General features: G+C 43.9%; 2 protein-coding genes across 2 annotated transcripts in view; one reads left to right on the top strand and one right to left on the bottom strand.

Annotated features, from left to right (window-relative positions):
- Positions 1 to 3: 3 nt before the first annotated feature.
- Positions 4 to 7,304, bottom strand: LOC139381126 (BRCA2 and CDKN1A interacting protein). Its single transcript, XM_071124438.1, has 6 exons — positions 7,128 to 7,304; positions 6,587 to 6,742; positions 6,213 to 6,305; positions 5,533 to 5,720; positions 2,237 to 2,405; positions 4 to 437 (listed from the first exon to the last, which is right to left on the bottom strand). The coding sequence occupies exons 1-6, from the start codon at positions 7,266 to 7,268 to the stop codon at positions 267 to 269; spliced, it is 918 nt and encodes a 305-aa protein (XP_070980539.1). The 5' UTR covers positions 7,269 to 7,304; the 3' UTR covers positions 4 to 266.
- A 369-nt stretch (positions 7,305 to 7,673) lies between these two features.
- The window catches only part of LOC139381127 (matrix metallopeptidase 21), a 39,564-nt gene continuing 27,551 nt past the window's right edge, over positions 7,674 to 19,686 (top strand). The window contains exons 1-4 of the mRNA XM_071124439.1: positions 7,674 to 7,690; positions 8,289 to 8,372; positions 14,886 to 14,982; positions 15,148 to 15,222. Of these exons, the coding sequence (XP_070980540.1) occupies positions 8,310 to 8,372; positions 14,886 to 14,982; positions 15,148 to 15,222 (235 nt within the window). The 5' untranslated portion in view covers positions 7,674 to 7,690; positions 8,289 to 8,309. The remainder of the gene's footprint in view (positions 7,691 to 8,288; positions 8,373 to 14,885; positions 14,983 to 15,147; positions 15,223 to 19,686) is intronic.

Raw genomic sequence — 19,686 nt, forward strand, 5'->3', positions numbered from 1 at the left:
CCAAAGGTCTGAAATTATTTATTTTGTCAAAAGATACATTTTTCAAAAAAACAAAAAAAAAACCTGCTAGATAAAACCACTGAAGGGAACCGTTACATAATGACGTTATTCTCCGCTTAACAAAAACGATTCCAGTGATCCCACCTTCCGTTCGATGTTTTGTATTGAATTTTACATTGCAAAAAAGAATGATCCAGAGGGGCTTGTTTTAAAGACATCAGTCCTGTTTCGTTCACCAGAGTTTGTTTTTAACTCTGTGCGGTTGGTCACACGGTCAGGTATTCTTTGAGCTTGTCCATGACGGCTGACATCCTGTCTGCCGGGATGAGCATCACGGTACGCTGCGGCTTCATGGGGACGTCGTCGAAGGACCACCGCCCGCTCAGGACGCTGTCCGTCTCCTCCTGCACCGAGTAGTGGAACTTCATGGTGGCTTGCTGTATAGTGGGGACATGGACAAATGGTTAAGACAGTGAAAAGAGACATTTAACTCACCTCTGCCGCATATAGCCCCTCTGCCGCATATAGCCCCTCTGCCGCATATAGCCCCTCTGCCGCATATAGCCCCTCTGCCGCATATAGCCCCTCTGCCGCATATAGCCCCTCTGCCGCATATAGCCCCTCTACTGGGGGATACCTTGTCCTCTCTCTCTCCTGGAATCACTGTTGACTGGGTACCTTAAACAATCCAACACCTAAATGGCCTATATTATTATACTTAAAGTTGGCACTGCAGGTAGCCTAGTGGTTAGAGAGAGGAGGCAGGGTAGCCTAGTGGTTAGAGAGGTGGAGGCAGGTAGTCTAGTGGTTAGAGAGGGGAGGCAGGTAGCCTAGTGGTTAGAGAGGGGAGGCAGGTAGTCTAGTGGTTAGAGGGGGGCAGGTAGTCTAGTGGTTAGAGGGGGGGCAGGTAGTCTAGTGGTTAGAGGGGGGGCAGGTAGTCTAGTGGTTAGAGGGGGGGCAGGTAGCCTAGTGGTTAGAGTGGGGGCAGGTAGCCTAGTGGTTAGAGTGGGGGCAGGTAGCCTAGTGGTTAGAGAGGGGAGGCAGGTAGCCTAGTGGTTAGAGAGGGGAGGCAGGTAGCCTAGTGGTTAGAGAGGGGAGACAGGTAGCCTAGTGGTTAGAGAGGGGAGGCAGGTAGCCTAGTGGTTAGAGAGGGGAGGCAGGTAGCCTAGTGGTTAGAGAGGGGAGGCAGGTAGCCTAGTGGTTAGAGAGGGGAGGCAGGTAGCCTAGTGGTTAGAGAGGGGGCAGGTAGCCTAGTGGTTAGAGGGGGGAGGCAGGTAGCCTAGTGGTTAGAGAGGGGAGGCAGGTAGTCTAGTGGTTAGAGAGGGGAGGCAGGTAGCCTAGTGGTTAGAGAGGGGAGGCAGGTAGTCTAGTGGTTAGAGGGGGGGCAGGTAGCCTAGTGGTTAGAGGTGGAGGCAGGTAGTCTAGTGGTTAGAGAGGGGAGGCAGGTAGCCTAGTGGTTAGAGAGGGGAGGCAGGTAGTCTAGTGGTTAGAGGGGGGGCAGGTAGTCTAGTGGTTAGAGGGGGGGCAGGTAGCCTAGTGGTTAGAGTGGGGGCAGGTAGCCTAGTGGTTAGAGTGGGGGCAGGTAGCCTAGTGGTTAGAGAGGGGAGGCAGGTAGCCTAGTGGTTAGAGGGGGAGGCAGGTAGTCTAGTGGTTAGAGGGGAAGGCAGGTAGTCTAGTGGTTAGAGGGGGGGCAGGTAGCCTAGTGGTTAGAGGGGGGGCAGGTAGTCTAGTGGTTAGAGGGGGGGGGGGGCAGGTAGCCTAGTGGTTAGAGGGGGGGGGAGCAGGTAGCCTAGTGGTTAGAGGGGGCAGGTAGCCTAGTGGTTAGAGGTGGGGGGCAGGTAGTCTAGTGGTTAGAGGGGGCAGGTAGCCTAGTGGTTAGAGGGGGAGGCAGGTAGCCTAGTGGTTAGAGGGGGAGGCAGGTAGCCTAGTGGTTAGAGGGGGAGGCAGGTAGCCTAGTGGTTAGAGGGGGAGGCAGGTAGCCTAGTGGTTAGAGGGGGAGGCAGGTAGCCTAGTGGTTAGAGGGGGAGGCAGGTAGCCTAGTGGTTAGAACGTTGGACTAGTAACAAAGGTTGCTGGATCGAATCCCTGAGCTGACAAGGTTAAAATCTGTCGTACTGCCCCCATGAACAAGTCAGTTAAACCCCACTGTTCCCCGGTAGAACGTCATTGTAAACACGAATTAGATCTTAACTGACTTGCCTAGTTAAATCAATAAGAGTTTAAAAAAAAGTTAAACCTCATAGAAGAACTCCTCCTCTGCGTTGACGAAGGTGAGCTCGTCCTTCGGCGGGGCTCCTCGGGCAGCGACCGTCTTGGAGGGATCCTTATAGGTCTTACTGATCATCAGGCAGTAATGACACTTCCCACTGGGCTTGTTGCTGCTCTGGGCTTCTGCCAACTCCTCCCTGGAAACAGCCAATCAATGATGTGGTTTATGTTTTTAATAGTAGGGTATTTCAATCTTCTTTTCATATGTATTATTTACATACACGGAATTACTTTTGTACAACAACAACAAATATGTCAATGATTTTTAGCGTTTGTTTATCCGGTGTAAAGTGAACCCATATCTGAGACGAGCAGTTACATAATTACAGGTCCTTATTAAGAAAGGTTAATCTACAGTAGCATACCCATAATGCATAGCAGGTGATTGACAGTGAATACAACGGTACATCGCCTGAGCGACAGTGAGGTAATCTGAGAGCGTGTCTTGTTGACAGTACAGTAATCTGAGAGCACGTCTTGTTGACAGTACAGTAATCTGAGAGCACGTCTTGCTGACAGTACAGTAATCTGAGTACGTCTTGTTGACAGTACAGTAATCTGAGAGCACGTCTTGTTGACAGTACAGTAATCTGAGAGCACGTCTTGTTGACAGTACAGTAATCTGAGAGCACGTCTTGTTGACAGTACAGTAATCTGAGAGCACGTCTTGTTGACAGTACAGTAATCTGAGAGCACGTCTTGTTGACAGTACAGTAATCTGAGAGCACGTCTTGTTGACAGTACAGTAATCTGAGAGCACGTCTTGTTGACAGTACAGTAATCTGAGAGCACGTCTTGTTGACAGTACAGTAATCTGAGAGCACGTCTTGTTGACAGTACAGTAATCTGAGAGCGTGTCTTGTTGACAGTACAGTAATCTGAGAGCGTCTTGTTGACAGTACAGTAATCTGAGAGCACGTCTTGCTGACAGTACAGTAATCTGAGTACGTCTTGTTGACAGTACAGTAATCTGAGAGCACGTCTTGTTGACAGTACAGTAATCTGAGAGCACGTCTTGTTGACAGTACAGTAATCTGAGAGCACGTCTTGTTGACAGTACAGTAATCTGAGAGCACGTCTTGTTGACAGTACAGTAATCTGAGAGCACGTCTTGTTGACAGTACAGTAATCTGAGAGCACGTCTTGTTGACAGTACAGTAATCTGAGAGCACGTCTTGCTGACAGTACAGTAATCTGAGAGCACGTCTTGTTGACAGTACAGTAATCTGAGAGCGTGTCTTGTTGACAGTACAGTAATCTGAGAGCGTCTTGTTGACAGTACAGTAATCTGAGAGCGTGTCTTGTTGACAGTACAGTAATCTGAGAGCACGTCCTGTTGACAGTACAGTAATCTGAGAGCACGTCCTGTTGACAGTACAGTAATCTGAGAGCGTGTCTTGCTGACAGTACAGTAATCTGAGAGCGTGTCTTGCTGACAGTACAGTAATCTGAGAGCGTGTCTTGTTGACAGTACAGTAATGTGAGAGCGTCTTGTTGACAGTACAGTAATGTGAGAGCGCGTCTTGTTGACAGTACAGTAATCTGAGAGCGTGTCTTGCTGACAGTACAGTAATCTGAGAGCACGTCTTGCTGACAGTACAGTAATCTGAGAGCACGTCTTGCTGACAGTACAGTAATCTGAGAGCACGTCTTGTTGACAGTACAGTAATCTGAGAGCGTGTCTTGTTGACAGTACAGTAATCTGAGAGCACGTCTTGTTGACAGTACAGTAATCTGAGAGCGTGTTTTGCTGACAGTACAGTAATCTGAGCGCGTGTCTTGTTGACAGTACAGTAATCTGAGAGCACGTCTTGTTGACAGCACAGTAATCTGAGAGCACGTCTTGTTGACAGTACAGTAATCTGAGAGCGTGTTTTGCTGACAGTACAGTAATCTGAGCGCGTGTCTTGTTGACAGTACAGTAATCTGAGAGCACGTCTTGTTGACAGCACAGTAATCTGAGAGCACGTCTTGTTGACAGAACAGTAATCTGAGAGCGTGTCTTGTTGACAGTACAGTAATCTGAGAGCACGTCTTGTTGACAGAACAGTAATCGGAGAGCACGTCTTGTTGACAGTACAGTAATCTGAGAGCGTGTCTTGTTGACAGTACAGTAATCTGAGAGCGTGTATTGCTGACAGTACAGTAATCTGAGAGCGTGTCTCGCTGACAGTACAGTAATCTGAGAGCGTGTCTCGCTGACAGTACAGTAATCTGCAACAGAACATTTTTGTAACATTATGAAATGTAAAACAAAAAAACAGAGTTTCTTATTGGACAACGGCAGGTAGTCCATCCCTGTTTCAGGATGTTTTCTTTGGTGTTGTGACCCTAATGAACATGACCCAGGTGGGATAACTGAAAGAGAAAGGGGAGGTAACAGGACTCTGCTGTTTAGAGGGGCAGGGTGATCTGTGGGGGTTCGGGTTAGAGACTCCCTGTAGCTGTTTAGAGGGGCAGGGAGATCTGTGGGGGTTAAACAGAGACTCACTGTAGCTGTTTAGAGGGGCAGGGAGATCTGTGGGGGTTAGACAGACTCACTGTAGCTGTTTAGGGGGGCAGGGTGATCTGTGGGGGTTAGACAGACTCACTATAGCTGTTTAGAGGGGCAGGGTGATCTGTGGGGGTTAGACAGACTCACTATAGCTGTTTAAAGGGGCAGGGTGATCTGTGGGGGTTCAGGTTAGACAGAGACTCACTGTAGCTGTTTGTGGAGGGGCAGGGCGATCTGTGGGGGTTAGACAGACTCACTGTAGCTGTTTAGAGGGGCAGGGCGATCTGTGGGGGTTAGGGTTAGACAGAGATTCACTGTAGCTGTTTGTTGAGGGGCAGGGCGATCTGTGGGGGTTATGGTTAGACAGAGATTCACTGTAGCTGTTTGGAGGGGCAGGGCGATCTGTGGGGGTTAGACAGACTCACTGTAGCTGTTTGTGGAGTGGCAGGGCGATCTGTGGGGTTAGGGTTAGACAGACACTGTAGCGGTTTGTGGAGAGGCAGGGCAATCTGTGGGGGTTAGGGTTAGACAGACTCACTGTAGCGGTTTGTGGAGAGGCAGGGCGATCTGTGGGGGTTAGGGTTAGACAGAGACTCACTGTAGCTGTTTGTGGAGAGGCAGGGCGATCTGTGGGGGTTAGACAGAGACTCACTGTAGCTGTTTGTGGAGTGGCAGGGCGATCTGTGGGGGTTAGGGTTAGACAGAGACTCACTGTAACTGTTTGTGGAGTGGCAGGGCGATCTGTGGGGGTTAGGGTTAGACAGACTCACTGTAACTGTTTGTGGAGAGGCAGGGCGATCTGTGGGGGCACGTTGATGAACCTCTCGCTGAGCAGCAGTCCCACAGGCTTAGTGGTGTCGTTCAGGACCTTCTCCAGATCGTCTGTCACACTATGGGGACAACTCTTCTCACACTGACCCAGGATCAGATCCTTTACCTCCTCCACACACTGGACACCCTGTGGACGGATCAGAACAGTTACTAACATATAGACCTTATTCACCAGACTGCCGTGATTGGTCAAAATGCAGGCTAGTGCAGTAGGCAGGAAGAGGGCTACTACTTGTTGTCTATGGAAAACAGATCTTTCCTCAAGGTCGACCTTTTAAAATATCAGATTCAGGCAGAAAGAAGAGTGAACGACAATGTCTTGTCTCTTAACATCTCATTGGTTGAGAAAGTGTCAAGTTTAGTGATTTCATAGATTATATATATTTTTTTTAATATAACCTTTATTTAACAAGGCAAGTCAGAAGAAATGATTATATACAATGAGGTCCTACCTGGGAACAGTGGGATTAACTGCCTTGTTCAGGCGCAGAACGATAGATTTTTACCTTGTCAGCTCGGGGATTTGATCTAGCAACCTTTTAGGTTACTGGCCCAACGCTCTAACCACTAGGCTACCTGCCACCCCAAATAGATAACATAATATCTGACTGCATCCTACCTTTCTCTCAGTGAGGTTGAGCATGCTGATGAAACCAAACACCTCATCAGCTGGATCCTCGTCATCATCGCTGTCCTCTGGCACCTCTGCTTGCTGACAACAAAACATGCAGAAAGACATACATGATGCTACTGAATTCATATCAATTGTTCTCCGTTGGATGTGGGAGAAGGAAACTGGAGCTAGAAAAACAAGCATTTCGCTACACCCGCAATAACATCTGCTAAACATGTATGTGACGAATACAACTGATTTGAAGAGAGCATATGTGTGTCATCATATTTTGGGAGTTTAATAATATGATACGTTAAATCGTATGATGCATATTTAGTGATGGTCTGGTCTGATAGACTCAACGCCTCTGGTTTTCTTACCCTGATGACGCTTCCAATATGATTCTGCTGGATGAGGAGATCGGTCAACTCGGATGTATTGACACGAGCCTTCAGAAACAGCTGTTGCATGAGTTTCTTGACCCCGTTGTAGTCATTGTGAGTAATGGTATGGGCCTCAAAGTCTACAATGACCTCCTGGAAACAAACGAAAAGGTTGTTAATACAAGTCTCGACTCCCGAGACAATGTTTTGGACTTGATGGGGACTCAGGGCGAGTGCGCTGCCAGTTTTAGTGTCAATACTGGTATCGATTGTTTTGTTTGTCTAAACTACTCTTATGGTTTTAAGTGTGTAAATGTCCATGCATTTCACTATTTAGCTAGTTTAAAACTCTGAAGTGATCGACTGGCTATGTTTAGCATGTCCCTAGCATACTTAACCATTGTTAACTAGCTTGATATGAACAACAGTTGTTTGCTAAAAAGCTAGCTATCTATCTAACCCATCTAACACGTTTAGCCAGTGCTAGCTAGCCTGCTAGGCCAGGAATATAGCCAGTTCACTAGAGACATTATCGTACCTCATTGATCTCCTCTTCTGATCCGCTGTCATTCTCTAATGAATCACCGTCGTTTTCCAATCCTTCATCAGAGCTGTTATCCTCACTATCAGCGGGATTTTCTCCTTTTCCAACTGCTCGTCTTTTCGCTGAAGAAGCCATGCTGCCTAAACAGATACCACGCGTATGGGGAAAGGGATTCATGTGGAGTTGGTGTGAGACACTGAGACACTGTCGCGGCCATTTTGGATCAATTGGTGCATGCTTCGTAATGCTTGGAAAGCCCGTGTGAAGAACCGCAATGGCGTCCAGTTTCTCATTCTGACAGCAGAATGGAATAAACCATTTTGATCAAAAGGGATATATATATTGTGTTTTAAATTATATTTAAAATATGTTAGAATATTGTTTACTGAACTGTTCCAGCAGAAAAAAACAATCGATTACTTTATATAATTGTAACTGTAGTGATAAAATTCATTGTTATTGCTCAAGTATTATCCTAGCAAAACATGACAATTTTGTTGTCCCCTATTTTCTCGTTTTAGTAGTAGCTATGAAGCCAGCTGGAGGAAGAGCTCGAGGTACAGTGTTTGTGTACATCCAATTGTTGTTGATTTTTCTACGGTTTCTGTTAATTTTCTGTTGACTTGAAAACGTTAGCTCTATAGTTAAGCATGATAAGTTATTGTGTGTGCGGTTGTTATTTTTTTTATGGTTGCGCCAACGAAGCCAAGTAATGTGTCGCCTTGGCTCACAAGAAGTGACAGCTCCATATTTGAATTGTAATTGCATAACATAACAACATTGCAAGTACATAAAATGTACAGTACACTGGTGCATGAGAGACCCGAGCTCTACAGGTGACTGAATAACACCGCATGCCTCTAATTGATAAATGGTCCGAGCTATGAAAACAGTTGATTCATGGCTCAACATCATTGTTATCAGTAGGCGACATATGACAGGCGCTGGGTGTAACGTTAGCCCTCTACGGGTTACACCCCCCGCCAACCTTCTGTTCTGAAGCTACTGCACCGGGTCAGTCATTCAGTTTATAATCTTACTAAATAGTGAAAATCTGCATTGAGTGGATTTTTTTTTAATGTGTTCCGATTTTCATCATTGACCTCGTTGCAGACGGTAACATTAAGTTGTATCCCTTCTTGTCTTATTCCACAGGGCTCTGAGTCATCTGTCGAAATGCATGTGTTGCTTCTGAAAGAACCAAGAGAGGGAGGCTCTGGACCAGATCCTTACATCAAGGTACAGTAGAGAAACATATGTTGTATTGATATTTGCAGCTTGCATGTGCATTCTATTCTGTTCTATTCAACCCTATTCTATTATACTCTACACCTATTATAATGCGTTATAGGACGGGTGGTTCTAATCCTGAATGCTGATTGGTTAAAACCGCAGTCCAGCCGATGTCTGTTCCATAAGTTACCACCTGCTAAATCTATGACGTTAAAATGCCTATTTACTCTGTTCCATCTGATTGCGCAATCCACTGTGTCATCAGCCCAATCCACTGTCTCATCAGCCCAATCCACTGTCTCATCAGCCCAATCCACCGTCTCATCAGCCCAATCCACTGTCTCATCAGCCCTATCCACTGTCTCATCAGCCCAGCCAGGCAATTTATGAACTTGATCTCCACTATAAAAAGCATCTAGACATTATCTCACATTTCTTTTAGACTAACATTTAGTTTTCAACAGCGGAGGTTTTATATAAACCTTGCTGTCTGTCTTTCCGACATTTGCAACATTGTTTCAATATTCAAATTCTATCTCCAGCTGACCCATAGTAATGAACATGTTGGGAGTCGTGACGATACAGACAGGCAGGCAGCGTTTCTCAGCCAGTCTAAATAATGAATGAGCTGGCATCATTTTTATGGATATATACTGTACAAACAGGTCAAACAAAACGAAATGCAGCTAGTTTGCAGTGTTTCCAGCTTCAGTTTGAAGTGACTGTGTTAGCTGTGTTGTTGGTTAGCTCCTCTGAACAACAGTGTCCTGATGAGAGAGCACATTTTCTACTGCAGGTGAAATCGCACCTCATTAGTTCATTGTTATGGATGTGTCCAAATAAATGTCACTAGAAAACAGCTTCAACAAACGCAAATGCAGCTACTTTGCTGTTATTCTGTTTGCCGTAGTTGGCAAGCTAGCAAGTGTAACAGTATAACTTTAGACCGTCCCCTCGCCCATACCCGGGCGCGAACCAGGGACCCTCTGCACACATCAACAACAGTCACCCACAAAGCATCGTTACCCATCGCTCCACAAAAGCCGCGGCCCTTGCAGAGCAAGGGGAACTACTACTTCAAGGTCTCAGAGCAAGTGACGTCACCGATTGAAACGCTATTTAGCGCGCACCACCGCTAACTAAGCTAGCCGTTTCACATCCGTTACACCAGCACCACCGCTAACTAAGCTAGCCCGTTTCACATCCGTTACACCAGCACCACCGCTAACTAAGCTAGCCGTTTCACATCCGTTACACAAGCACCACCGCTAACTAGCTAGCCGTTTCACATCCGTTACACAAGCACCACCGCTAACTAAGCTAGCCGTTTCACATCCGTTACACCAGCACCACCGCTAACTAGCTAGCCGTTTCACATCCGTTACACAAGCACCACCGCTAACTAAGCTAGCCGTTTCACATCCGTTACACAAGCACCACCGCTAACTAGCTAGCCGTTTCACATCCGTTACACAAGCAAGGGATAAGAACGTTTCCAGCCAGTATACCAATGGAACATTTAGACTGAACGACTGGGTCGGGTCCACAGATACAGAACAAAAAGACTGAACGACTGGGTCGCGTCCATAGATACAGAACAACAAGACTGAACGACTGGGTCTGGTCCACAGAGACTGAACGACTGGTTCGGGTCCATAGATACAGAACAAAAAGACTGAACGACTGGGTCACGTCCATAGATACAGAACAACAAGACTGAACGACTGGGTCTGGTCCACAGAGACTGAACGACTGGTTCGGGTCCATAGATACAGAACAAAAAGACTGAACGACTGGGTCACGTCCATAGATACAGAACAACAAGACTGAACGACTGGGTCTGGTCCACAGAGACTGAACGACTGGTTCGGGTCCATAGATACAGAACAACAAGACTGAACGACTGGTTCGGGTCCATAGATACAGAACAACAAGACTGAACGACTGGTTCGGGTCCACAGAGACTGAACAACTGGTTCGGGTCCATAGATACAGAACAACAAGACTGAACGACTGGTTCGGGTCCACAGATACAGAACAACAAGACTGAACGACTGGGTCGCGTCCATTGATACAGAACAAAAAGACTGAACAACTGGGTCGGGTCCACAGAGACTGAACGACTGGGTCGCGTCCATTGATACAGAACAACAAGACTGAACGACTAGGTCGGGTCCACAGAGACTGAACGACTGGGTCGGGTCTCTAGCAACAGAACCGATAGAACGAACGACCAACCAGCTTGGGTAGCAACCCTACATTTGTATCGGGACTATATCTTGTGGAAGGATGAAATATCATTAATAAATTCATCAATATATATATATATATTTTTTAAATGAAAATATGTGAATCATTATTTGAACATGTTGGTAACCCGTTGTATAAAAGTGATAGTGCCCTCGAAGTCGGTGTTTTGGTGGATATATTGTAAACAATGTGCCAACAACAAACACCCGTCACAATATATCCTCGAAACACCGGCTTCTCGGGCATTATGACCTCAATGTATAATGAATGGCTGACTGTGTAACAGTGAATTTTATTTTATTTGATTTTATTTACAGAACTCTCAACTTTTGTACTTACAGGAGCTGGCATCCCGTGGACACAATGCAACCTTAATTCCCGTGTTGTCGTTTACATTCGTTTCCTTGAACACTTTGTCAGACAAGGTGACTACCCTTAACATACATCAAAGTGTTGATTTTAACATCGAAAGTTTGGTAACATTTTACTGGGACACCAAAAGCGTCAAAATATGTCATAATAATAATATTAACAGCTGTCATAACCTGTCATAATATGGTTATAACACTGTCATGACACATATATATTTAGACCTGTTGCGTTACTTTATGGCTGGTTAGGACACTGACTAAACCTACCAAGGTTAGTTACTTTATGGCTGAGGACACTGACTAAACCTACCAAGGTTAGTTACTTTATGGCTGGTTATGACACTGACTAAACCTACCAAGGTTAGTTACTTTATGGCTGGTTAGGACACTGACTAAACCTACCAAGGTTAGTTACTTTATGACTGGTTAGGACACTGACTAAACCTACCAAGGTTAGTTACTTTATGGCTGGTTAGGACACTGACTAAACCTACCAAGGTTAGTTACTTTATGACTGGTTAGGACACTGACTAAACCTACCAAGGTTAGTTACTTTATGACTGGTTAGGACACTGACTAAACCTACCAAGGTTAGTTACTTTATGGCTGGTTAGGACACTGACTAAACCTACCAAGGTTAGTTACTTTATGGCTGGTTATGACACTGACTAAACCTACCAAGGTTAGTTACTTTATGGCTGGTTAGGACACTGACTAAACCTACCAAGGTTAGTTACTTTATGGCTGGTTATGACACTGACTAAACCTACCAAGGTTAGTTACTTTATGTCTGGTTATGACACTGACTAAACCTACCAAGGTTAGTTACTTTATGGCTGGTTATGACACTGACTAAACCTACCAAGGTTAGTTACTTTATGGCTGGTTAGGACACTGACTAAACCTACCAAGGTTAGTTACTTTATGGCTGGTTAGGACACTGACTAAACCTACCAAGGTTAGTTACTTTATGGCTGGTTAGGACACTGACTAAACCTACCAAGGTTAGTTACTTTATGGCTGAGGGCACTGACTAAACCTACCAAGGTTAGTTACTTTATGACTGGTTAGGACACTGACTAAACCTACCAAGGTTAGTTACTTTATGGCTGGTTAGGGCACTGACTAAACCTACCAAGGTTAGTTACTTTATGGCTGGTTAGGACACTGACTAAACCTACCAAGGTTAGTTACTTTATGACTGGTTAGGACACTGACTAAACCTACCAAGGTTAGTTACTTTATGGCTGGTTAGGACACTGACTAAACCTACCAAGGTTAGTTACTTTATGGCTGGTTAGGACACTGACTAAACCTACCAAGGTTAGTTACTTTATGGCTGGTTAGGACACTGACTAAACCTACCAAGGTTAGTTACTTTATGGCTGGTTAGGACACTGACTAAACCTACCAAGGTTAGTTACTTTATGGCTGGTTAGGACACTGACTAAACCTACCAAGGTTAGTTACTTTATGGCTGGTTAGGACACTGACTAAACCTACCAAGGTTAGTTACTTTATGGCTGGTTAGGACACTGACTAAACCTACCAAGGTTAGTTACTTTATGACTGGTTAGGACACTGACTAAACCTACCAAGGTTAGTTACTTTATGGCTGGTTAGGACACTGACTAAACCTACCAAGGTTAGTTACTTTATGGCTGGTTAGGACACTGACTAAACCTACCAAGGTTAGTTACTTTGTCGCTGGTTAGGACACTGACTAAACCTACCAAGGTTAGTTACTTTATGACTGGTTAGGACACTGACTAAACCTACCAAGGTTAGTTACTTTATGGCTGGTTAGGACACTGACTAAACCTACCAAGGTTAGTTACTTTATGGCTGGTTAGGACACTGACTAAACCTACCAAGGTTAGTTAATTTATGGATGAGGACACTGACTAAACCTACCAAGATTAGTTACTTTATGGATGAGGACACTGACTAAACCTACCAAGGTTAGTTACTTTATGTCTGGTTAGGACACTGACTAAACCAACCACGGTTAGTTACTTTATGGCTGGTTAGGACACTGACTAAACCAACCACACAAGGTAGAACATTCCATTCCACCATAGCCTACTGGTCAACAGTATGTTTATGTTATATAATAGTTTCTGAAATGGACTATATTAAATTATCTTTATAAATGCACGCAAAATTCATGTCAGGCATGCGCCTACCCATAATGCTCTATTGTTGATGACTGGGATGAATGGAGGAGCAGATTTTTTTTTAATTTTTAATTTTATTTTACCTTTATTTAACCAGGCAAGTCAGTTAAGAACAAATTCTTATTTTCAATGACGGCCTGGGAACAGTGGGTTAACTGCCTGTTCAGGGGCAGAACGACAGATTTGTACCTTGTCAGCTCGGGGGTTTGAACTCGCAACCTTCCGGTTACTAGTCCAACGCTCTAACCACTAGGCTACCCTGCCGCCCCATTTCAGGAGCCTTCAGACACCTTTTTGACTGATTGACGTAAGGGCGTGTACGTGATAGGCCTGGCTTTAATGGCTAGTAGGATTATGATGTCATAACGCCTCGTGACAGTGTCATATAGTGTATTATCTTAGTCCAAGTAAAGTGACACAGGATGGTCATAACGCCTCGTGACAGTGTCATATAGTGTATTATCTTAGTCCAAGTAAAGTGACACAGGATGGTCATAACGCTTCGTGACAGTGTCATAGAGTGTATTATCTTAGTCCAAGTAAAGTGACACAGGATGGTCATAACGCTTCGTGTCAGTGTCATAATGTGTATTTCCTACAAGTTATTTAAAAAATGATGGGGGGGGGGGGACACACGACTGTAAATAATTAATTATTACAACAACAAAGAAACACACTTTCAAAACGAAAGGAAACTTCTAGTCAGGGAAAAACACATTTGAATAAATGTGGGGTTTTGACACTCTGATGTAGGTGTCATAACCAGCCATAAAATAACACAATATATTCAACAACAGATGTATGAATGTATGTATGTATGTATATATATATAAGGGTCTTGACAGTGTTATGACCATGTTATGTCAGCTGTTATGACAGTGTTATGACCATGTTATGTCAGCTGTTGTGACATATTATGACCATGTTATGTCAGCTGTTATGACATATTATGACCATGTTATGTCAGCTGTTATGACATATTATGACCATGTTATGTCAGCTGTTATGACATATTAGGACATGGTTATTACGGGTGTAAAGTGTTACTGAACGTTGGAACTGTTTGTTTTCTGTTTAGTAGTCGTTATACAGCTGTTGTCTCTACTACTACAGCTGTTGTCTCTACTACTACAGCTGTTGTCTCTACTACTACAGCTGTTGTCTCTACTACTACAGCTGTTGTCTCTACTACTACTACAGCTGTTGTCTCTACTACTACAGCTGTTGTCTCTACTACTACAGCTGTTGTCTCTACTACTACAGCTGTTGTCTCTACTACTACAGCTGTTGTCTCTACTACTACAGCTGTTGTCTCTACTACTACTACAGCTGTTGTCTCTACTACTACAGCTGTTGTCTCTACTACTACAGCTGTTGTCTCTACTACTAACAGCTGTTGTCTCTACTACTAACAGCTGTTGTCTCTACTACTACAGCTGTTGTCTCTACTACTACAGCTGTTGTCTCTACTACTACAGCTGTTGTCTCTACTACTACAGCTGTTGTCTCTACTACTACAGCTGTTGTCTCTACTACTACAGCTGTTGTCTCAACTACTACTACAGCTGTTGTCTCTACTACTACAGCTGTTGTCTCTACTACTACAGCTGTTGTCTCTACTACTACAGCTGTTCTCTCTACTACTACTACAGCTGTTGTCTCTACTACTACTACAGCTGTTGTCTCTACTACTACTACAGCTGTTGTCTCTACTACTACAGCTGTTCCAGCCAGAACAACATGGCGGGATGATTTTTACCAGCCCGAGGGCGGTGGAGGCAGTCAAAATGTGTGTTGAAGATGATGAAAGAACGGAACGTGAGTAGATCTCATGTGAAGTTTTAAACTATGTCCTGTAACATGTCATTGTTAGGAAAGGATAGGCCTCCTGTGCCTTAGTCTCGTGCGTTTTCAGACGGACAAAGTCAACACGCGTTAGTGTATGTAAAGCTACTCGTTTTAATTTCTGTTTTCTATTTATAGAGTGGAACATGGGCATAAAAGACAAATGGAATGCCAAGTCCATCTATGTTGTTGGGAAGGCTACTGCAGCGCTAGGTGAGTAATTGATCACAAAACATTGTGTAAACTTACGGGCATTAAACACTTATATTCAGCGTGGAGCTCTTTGTAGTTTTACAACGCCTTCGTGTCTCTAAAGTGATTGTCTCTCTTTTGTTTCACTGAGAGGATCTGGTCATATGGGATATATACTGTAAACTCAGTGGCCAGTTTATTAGGTACACCCATCTAGTACTGGGTAGGACACCCCTTTGCCTCCAGAACAGCCTGAATTCTCCGGGGAATGGAAACCATAAAGGGTAATGTGTGCCAGGAAAACATTCCCCACACCAGTACACCCTCGCCATCAGCCTGTACCGTTGACACCAGTCAGGATGGGGGCCATGGACTCATGCTATTTAGGCCAAATCCTGACTGTGCCATCAGCCTGTACCGTTGACACCAGTCAGGATGGGGGCCATGGACTCATGCTATTTAGGCCAAATCCTGACTCTGCCATCAGCATGACGTAACAGGAACCGGGATTCATCGGACCAGGCGATGTTTCTCCACTCCTCATTGGTCCAGTGTTGGTGATGGCGCGCCCACTGGAGCCACTTCTTCTTGTTTCTAGCTGATAGATGTGGATCCCGGTGTGATCATCTGTAGGGCTGTGGCGGGCCAGTTATTGTCATGCAAAAGACTGCCGGTCTCCCGGTAATTGACCGTTAATTAACATAAACACATTTCTTCATATCCAGGCCTCCGTCATTCAAGACACTTTGGACCTTCAACATTTAAACAAATCTAATAAATCTATTTAATATTTCACCATCACAATAAATCCATTATTTATATTTGTCAGGTCTAACGAAACATGATGATATGAAAAAAATGTATGTATGTATGTATGTATTTCAGAAGAGTCGGCCAACTCTTTAGTTAGTTATCTGACTATGCTCCATGTCACAGGCTGTAGGCATGTTCATTTAGCTGACGAGATGTGATAGTACAGAAGAATATAATTTAAATTCGCTGAATAAAATATAAATTATATTTTTCCCATTATGGAGCGAGTGGGGGCATATGACGTGGCAATATATTGAGGTGGAAAAATGTATCATTTGAAAAAAAGGACCTTTATGGTAGATTTAGTTGTGAATGATTTACAAACCTTTAGAATGTCCCAGAAATCTAAACCTTGTATGGGCTTTATGACGTCACTATAGGCTGTTGATGATTTGAGGAAGTAGAAAAAAAGAAAAAAACCTCGCGCTCTCTTCCTTGCCTCAGGCTGTACAGCTGTTCTCTCAAGTGATCATACTGTTCTCAATTGAATCTTGTCTTTACTAATATGCTAAATGAGTTTCGATTTAAAATGGGTTCATTTATCAATGGGCAGGAACAGGGGTAAAATACATATAATCTGTTTTCACTCTATTAGTGAATGGAGACCGTGAGTTTTCCCACGTTTTGTAGGCTACTTCGGTTTTATAGCGGAGCATTTTATGAACAGCTGAGAAATAAATATAAAGAACTCTTATTTCACTCCTTCCATCAACCACTATTTGAGGAGCGCGCTCTCACTGCCCGACAGGTGGTATTTCAACTCAACTCTGTATGGGCTCTCCAACCTTGTTCCTGCAGCTACCCATTGCTTCATTTTGGGAAACCAAGTCAAATCTGTTCGGGAAAATCGATCGTAACACGTTTTCACTACAAAACGTACAGTATTTCACTAAACCGTTGACAGCCCGTCTGCGTGCTCGAGAAAGGAGTACAGGAGAGAGAGGAGGAGATGGAAACGAATACCGGTGGGATATTCTGTAACGCTATAAAAGTCGCCCAATTAATTATGAAAATATTTTAAAAATTCCCCATTACTAGGCAATTCAAAATCAAATACAAATTCATAAGCTTATATGCATCAGCTCTAATATACATATGGATGTTTTTGAATTATTTATCACCTTAGAAAGCGCTGTCCATTTCGTTGTTGTTAGGCTTTGAAACAACATCCACAACAATCAGGTTTTTACAGTGTTTCAACCTGCTGTTGAACTTCTTTCTTCAAATTGATCAACTGTTTTAATGATAAGTGTTGGATGTGATTTTTTTTTAGCATTGACATCAGAGTGGTTACAGGGACAGTAGAGCCCTGAGTTCCAGGCCATTAGGACCTTAATGGAGGGACAGTAGAGCCCTGAGTTCCAGGCCATTAGGATCTGATGGAGGGACAGTAGAGCCCTGAGTACCAGACCATTAGGACCTTAATGGAGGGACAGTAGAGCCCTGAGTACCAGGCCATTAGGATCTGATGGAGGGACAGTAGAGCCCTGAGTACCAGACCATTAGGACCTTAATGGAGGGACAATAGAGCCCTGAGTACCAGACCATTAGGACCTTAATGGAGGGACAATAGAGCCCTGAGTACCAGACCATTAGGACCTTAATGGAGGGACAGTAGAGCCCTGAGTACCAGGCCATTAGGATCTGATGGAGGGACAGTAGAGCCCTGAGTACCAGACCATTAGGACCTTAATGGAGGGACAATAGAGCCCTGAGTACCAGACCATTAGGACCTTAATGGAGGGACAATAGAGCCCTGAGTACCAGACCATTAGGACCTTAATGGAGGGAAAATAGAGCCCTGAGTTCCAGGCCATTAGGACCTTGATGGTCTGTTAGCAGGTTGGGTACTACTAGAGCATGTCCATCAACGGGTCACATGGAAATTTACTGCAGTAATGGCTCATGACTACCAGTGTGGCAGTAATAAGTTCAGGTCTTAATGTTTGTCTAGTTTCGGGTGTGTTTTACTAGCTATCAGGTCTTAATGTTTGTCTAGTTTCCGGTGTGTTTTACTAGCTATCAGGTCTTAATGTTTGTCTAGTTTCGGGTGTGATTTACTAGCTATCAGGTCTTAATGTTTGTCTAGTTTCGGGTGTGTTTTACTAGCTATCAGGTCTTAATGTTTGTCTAGTTTCCGGTGTGTTTTACTAGCTATCAGGTCTTAATGTTTGTCTAGTTTCGGGTGTGATTTACTAGCTATCAGGTCTTAATGTTTGTCTAGTTTTGGGTGTGTTTTACTAGCTATCAGGTCTTAATGTTTGTCTAGTTTCGGGTGTGTTTTACTAGCTATCAGGTCTTAATGTTTGTCTAGTTTCCGGTGTGTTTTACTAGCTATCAGGTCTTAATGTTTGTCTAGTTTCCGGTGTGTTTTACTAGCTATCAGGTCTTAATGTTTGTCTAGTTTCCGGTGTGTTTTACTAGCTATCAGGTCTTAATGTTTGTCTAGTTTCCGGTGTGTTTTACTAGCTATCAGGTCTTGATGTTTGTCTAGTTTCCGGGTGTGTTTTACTAGCTATCAGGTCTTAATGTTTGTCTAGTTTCCGGTGTGTTTTACTAGCTATCAGGTCTTAATGTTTGTCTAGTTTCCGGGTGTGTTTTACTAGCTATCAGGTCTTAATGTTTGTCTAGTTTCGGGTGTGTTTTACTAGCTATCAGGTCTTAATGTTTGTCTAGTTTCCGGTGTGTTTTACTAGCTATCAGGTCTTAATGTTTGTCTAGTTTCCGGTGTGTTTTACTAGCTATCAGGTCTTAATGTTTGTCTAGTTTCCGGTGTGTTTTACTAGCTATCAGGTCTTAATGTTTGTCTAGTTTCCGGTGTGTTTTACTAGCTATCAGGTCTTAATGTTTGTCTAGTTTCCGGTGTGTTTTACTAGCTATCAGGTCTTAATGTTTGTCTAGTTTCCGGTGTGTTTTACTAGCTATCAGGTCTTAATGTTTGTCTAGTTTCCGGTGTGTTTTACTAGCTATCAGGTCTTAATGTTTGTCTAGTTTCCGGTGTGTTTTACTAGCTATCAGGTCTTGATGTTTGTCTAGTTTTCGGGTGTGATTTACTAGCTATCAGGTCTTAATGTTTGTCTAGTTTCCGGTGTGTTTTACTAGCTATCAGGTCTTAATGTTTGTCTAGTTTCCGGGTGTGTTTTACTAGCTATCAGGTCTTAATGTTTGTCTAGTTTCCGGTGTGTTTTACTAGCTATCAGGTCTTGATGTTTGTCTAGTTTCCGGTGTGTTTTACTAGCTATCAGGTCTTGATGTTTGTCTTTTTGATGTTTGTCTTTCTGCCTGCCTTCATATAGCCAAGCCACGACCATGTGACTCACTGTCTATAGGAGAGAACCATTTTGTTTTTGTGAACGGGAGGGTGTACCTAATAAACTGGCAACTGAGTGTAATAAAAACAAGTTGTAAATATCACAAGAGTGGGCCTTTAATGAGATGGTACTAGATATAGTATGTGTGGCAGGCACCTGGCTGTCACAGTAACGTGTCAACCAATGTTTACCACTAGCCGTCAGTCAGCTGGAAATGGCTTTCCCACAAGTGACAGTTTACTGACGTCTTGCTGCCTGTCTTTTATTGAGGACAGGTGGCAGGTGCAACACTCTCTCGGTATCTCTACTTTTCCGTTTACCTCTGATTTATTGGGGAAGGAACTACAGGGTTGTTCTGTTA

The sequence above is a fragment of the Oncorhynchus clarkii genome, chromosome 23 (assembly GCF_045791955.1).
Source record: "Oncorhynchus clarkii lewisi isolate Uvic-CL-2024 chromosome 23, UVic_Ocla_1.0, whole genome shotgun sequence".
Lineage (NCBI taxonomy): Eukaryota > Metazoa > Chordata > Actinopteri > Salmoniformes > Salmonidae > Oncorhynchus > Oncorhynchus clarkii.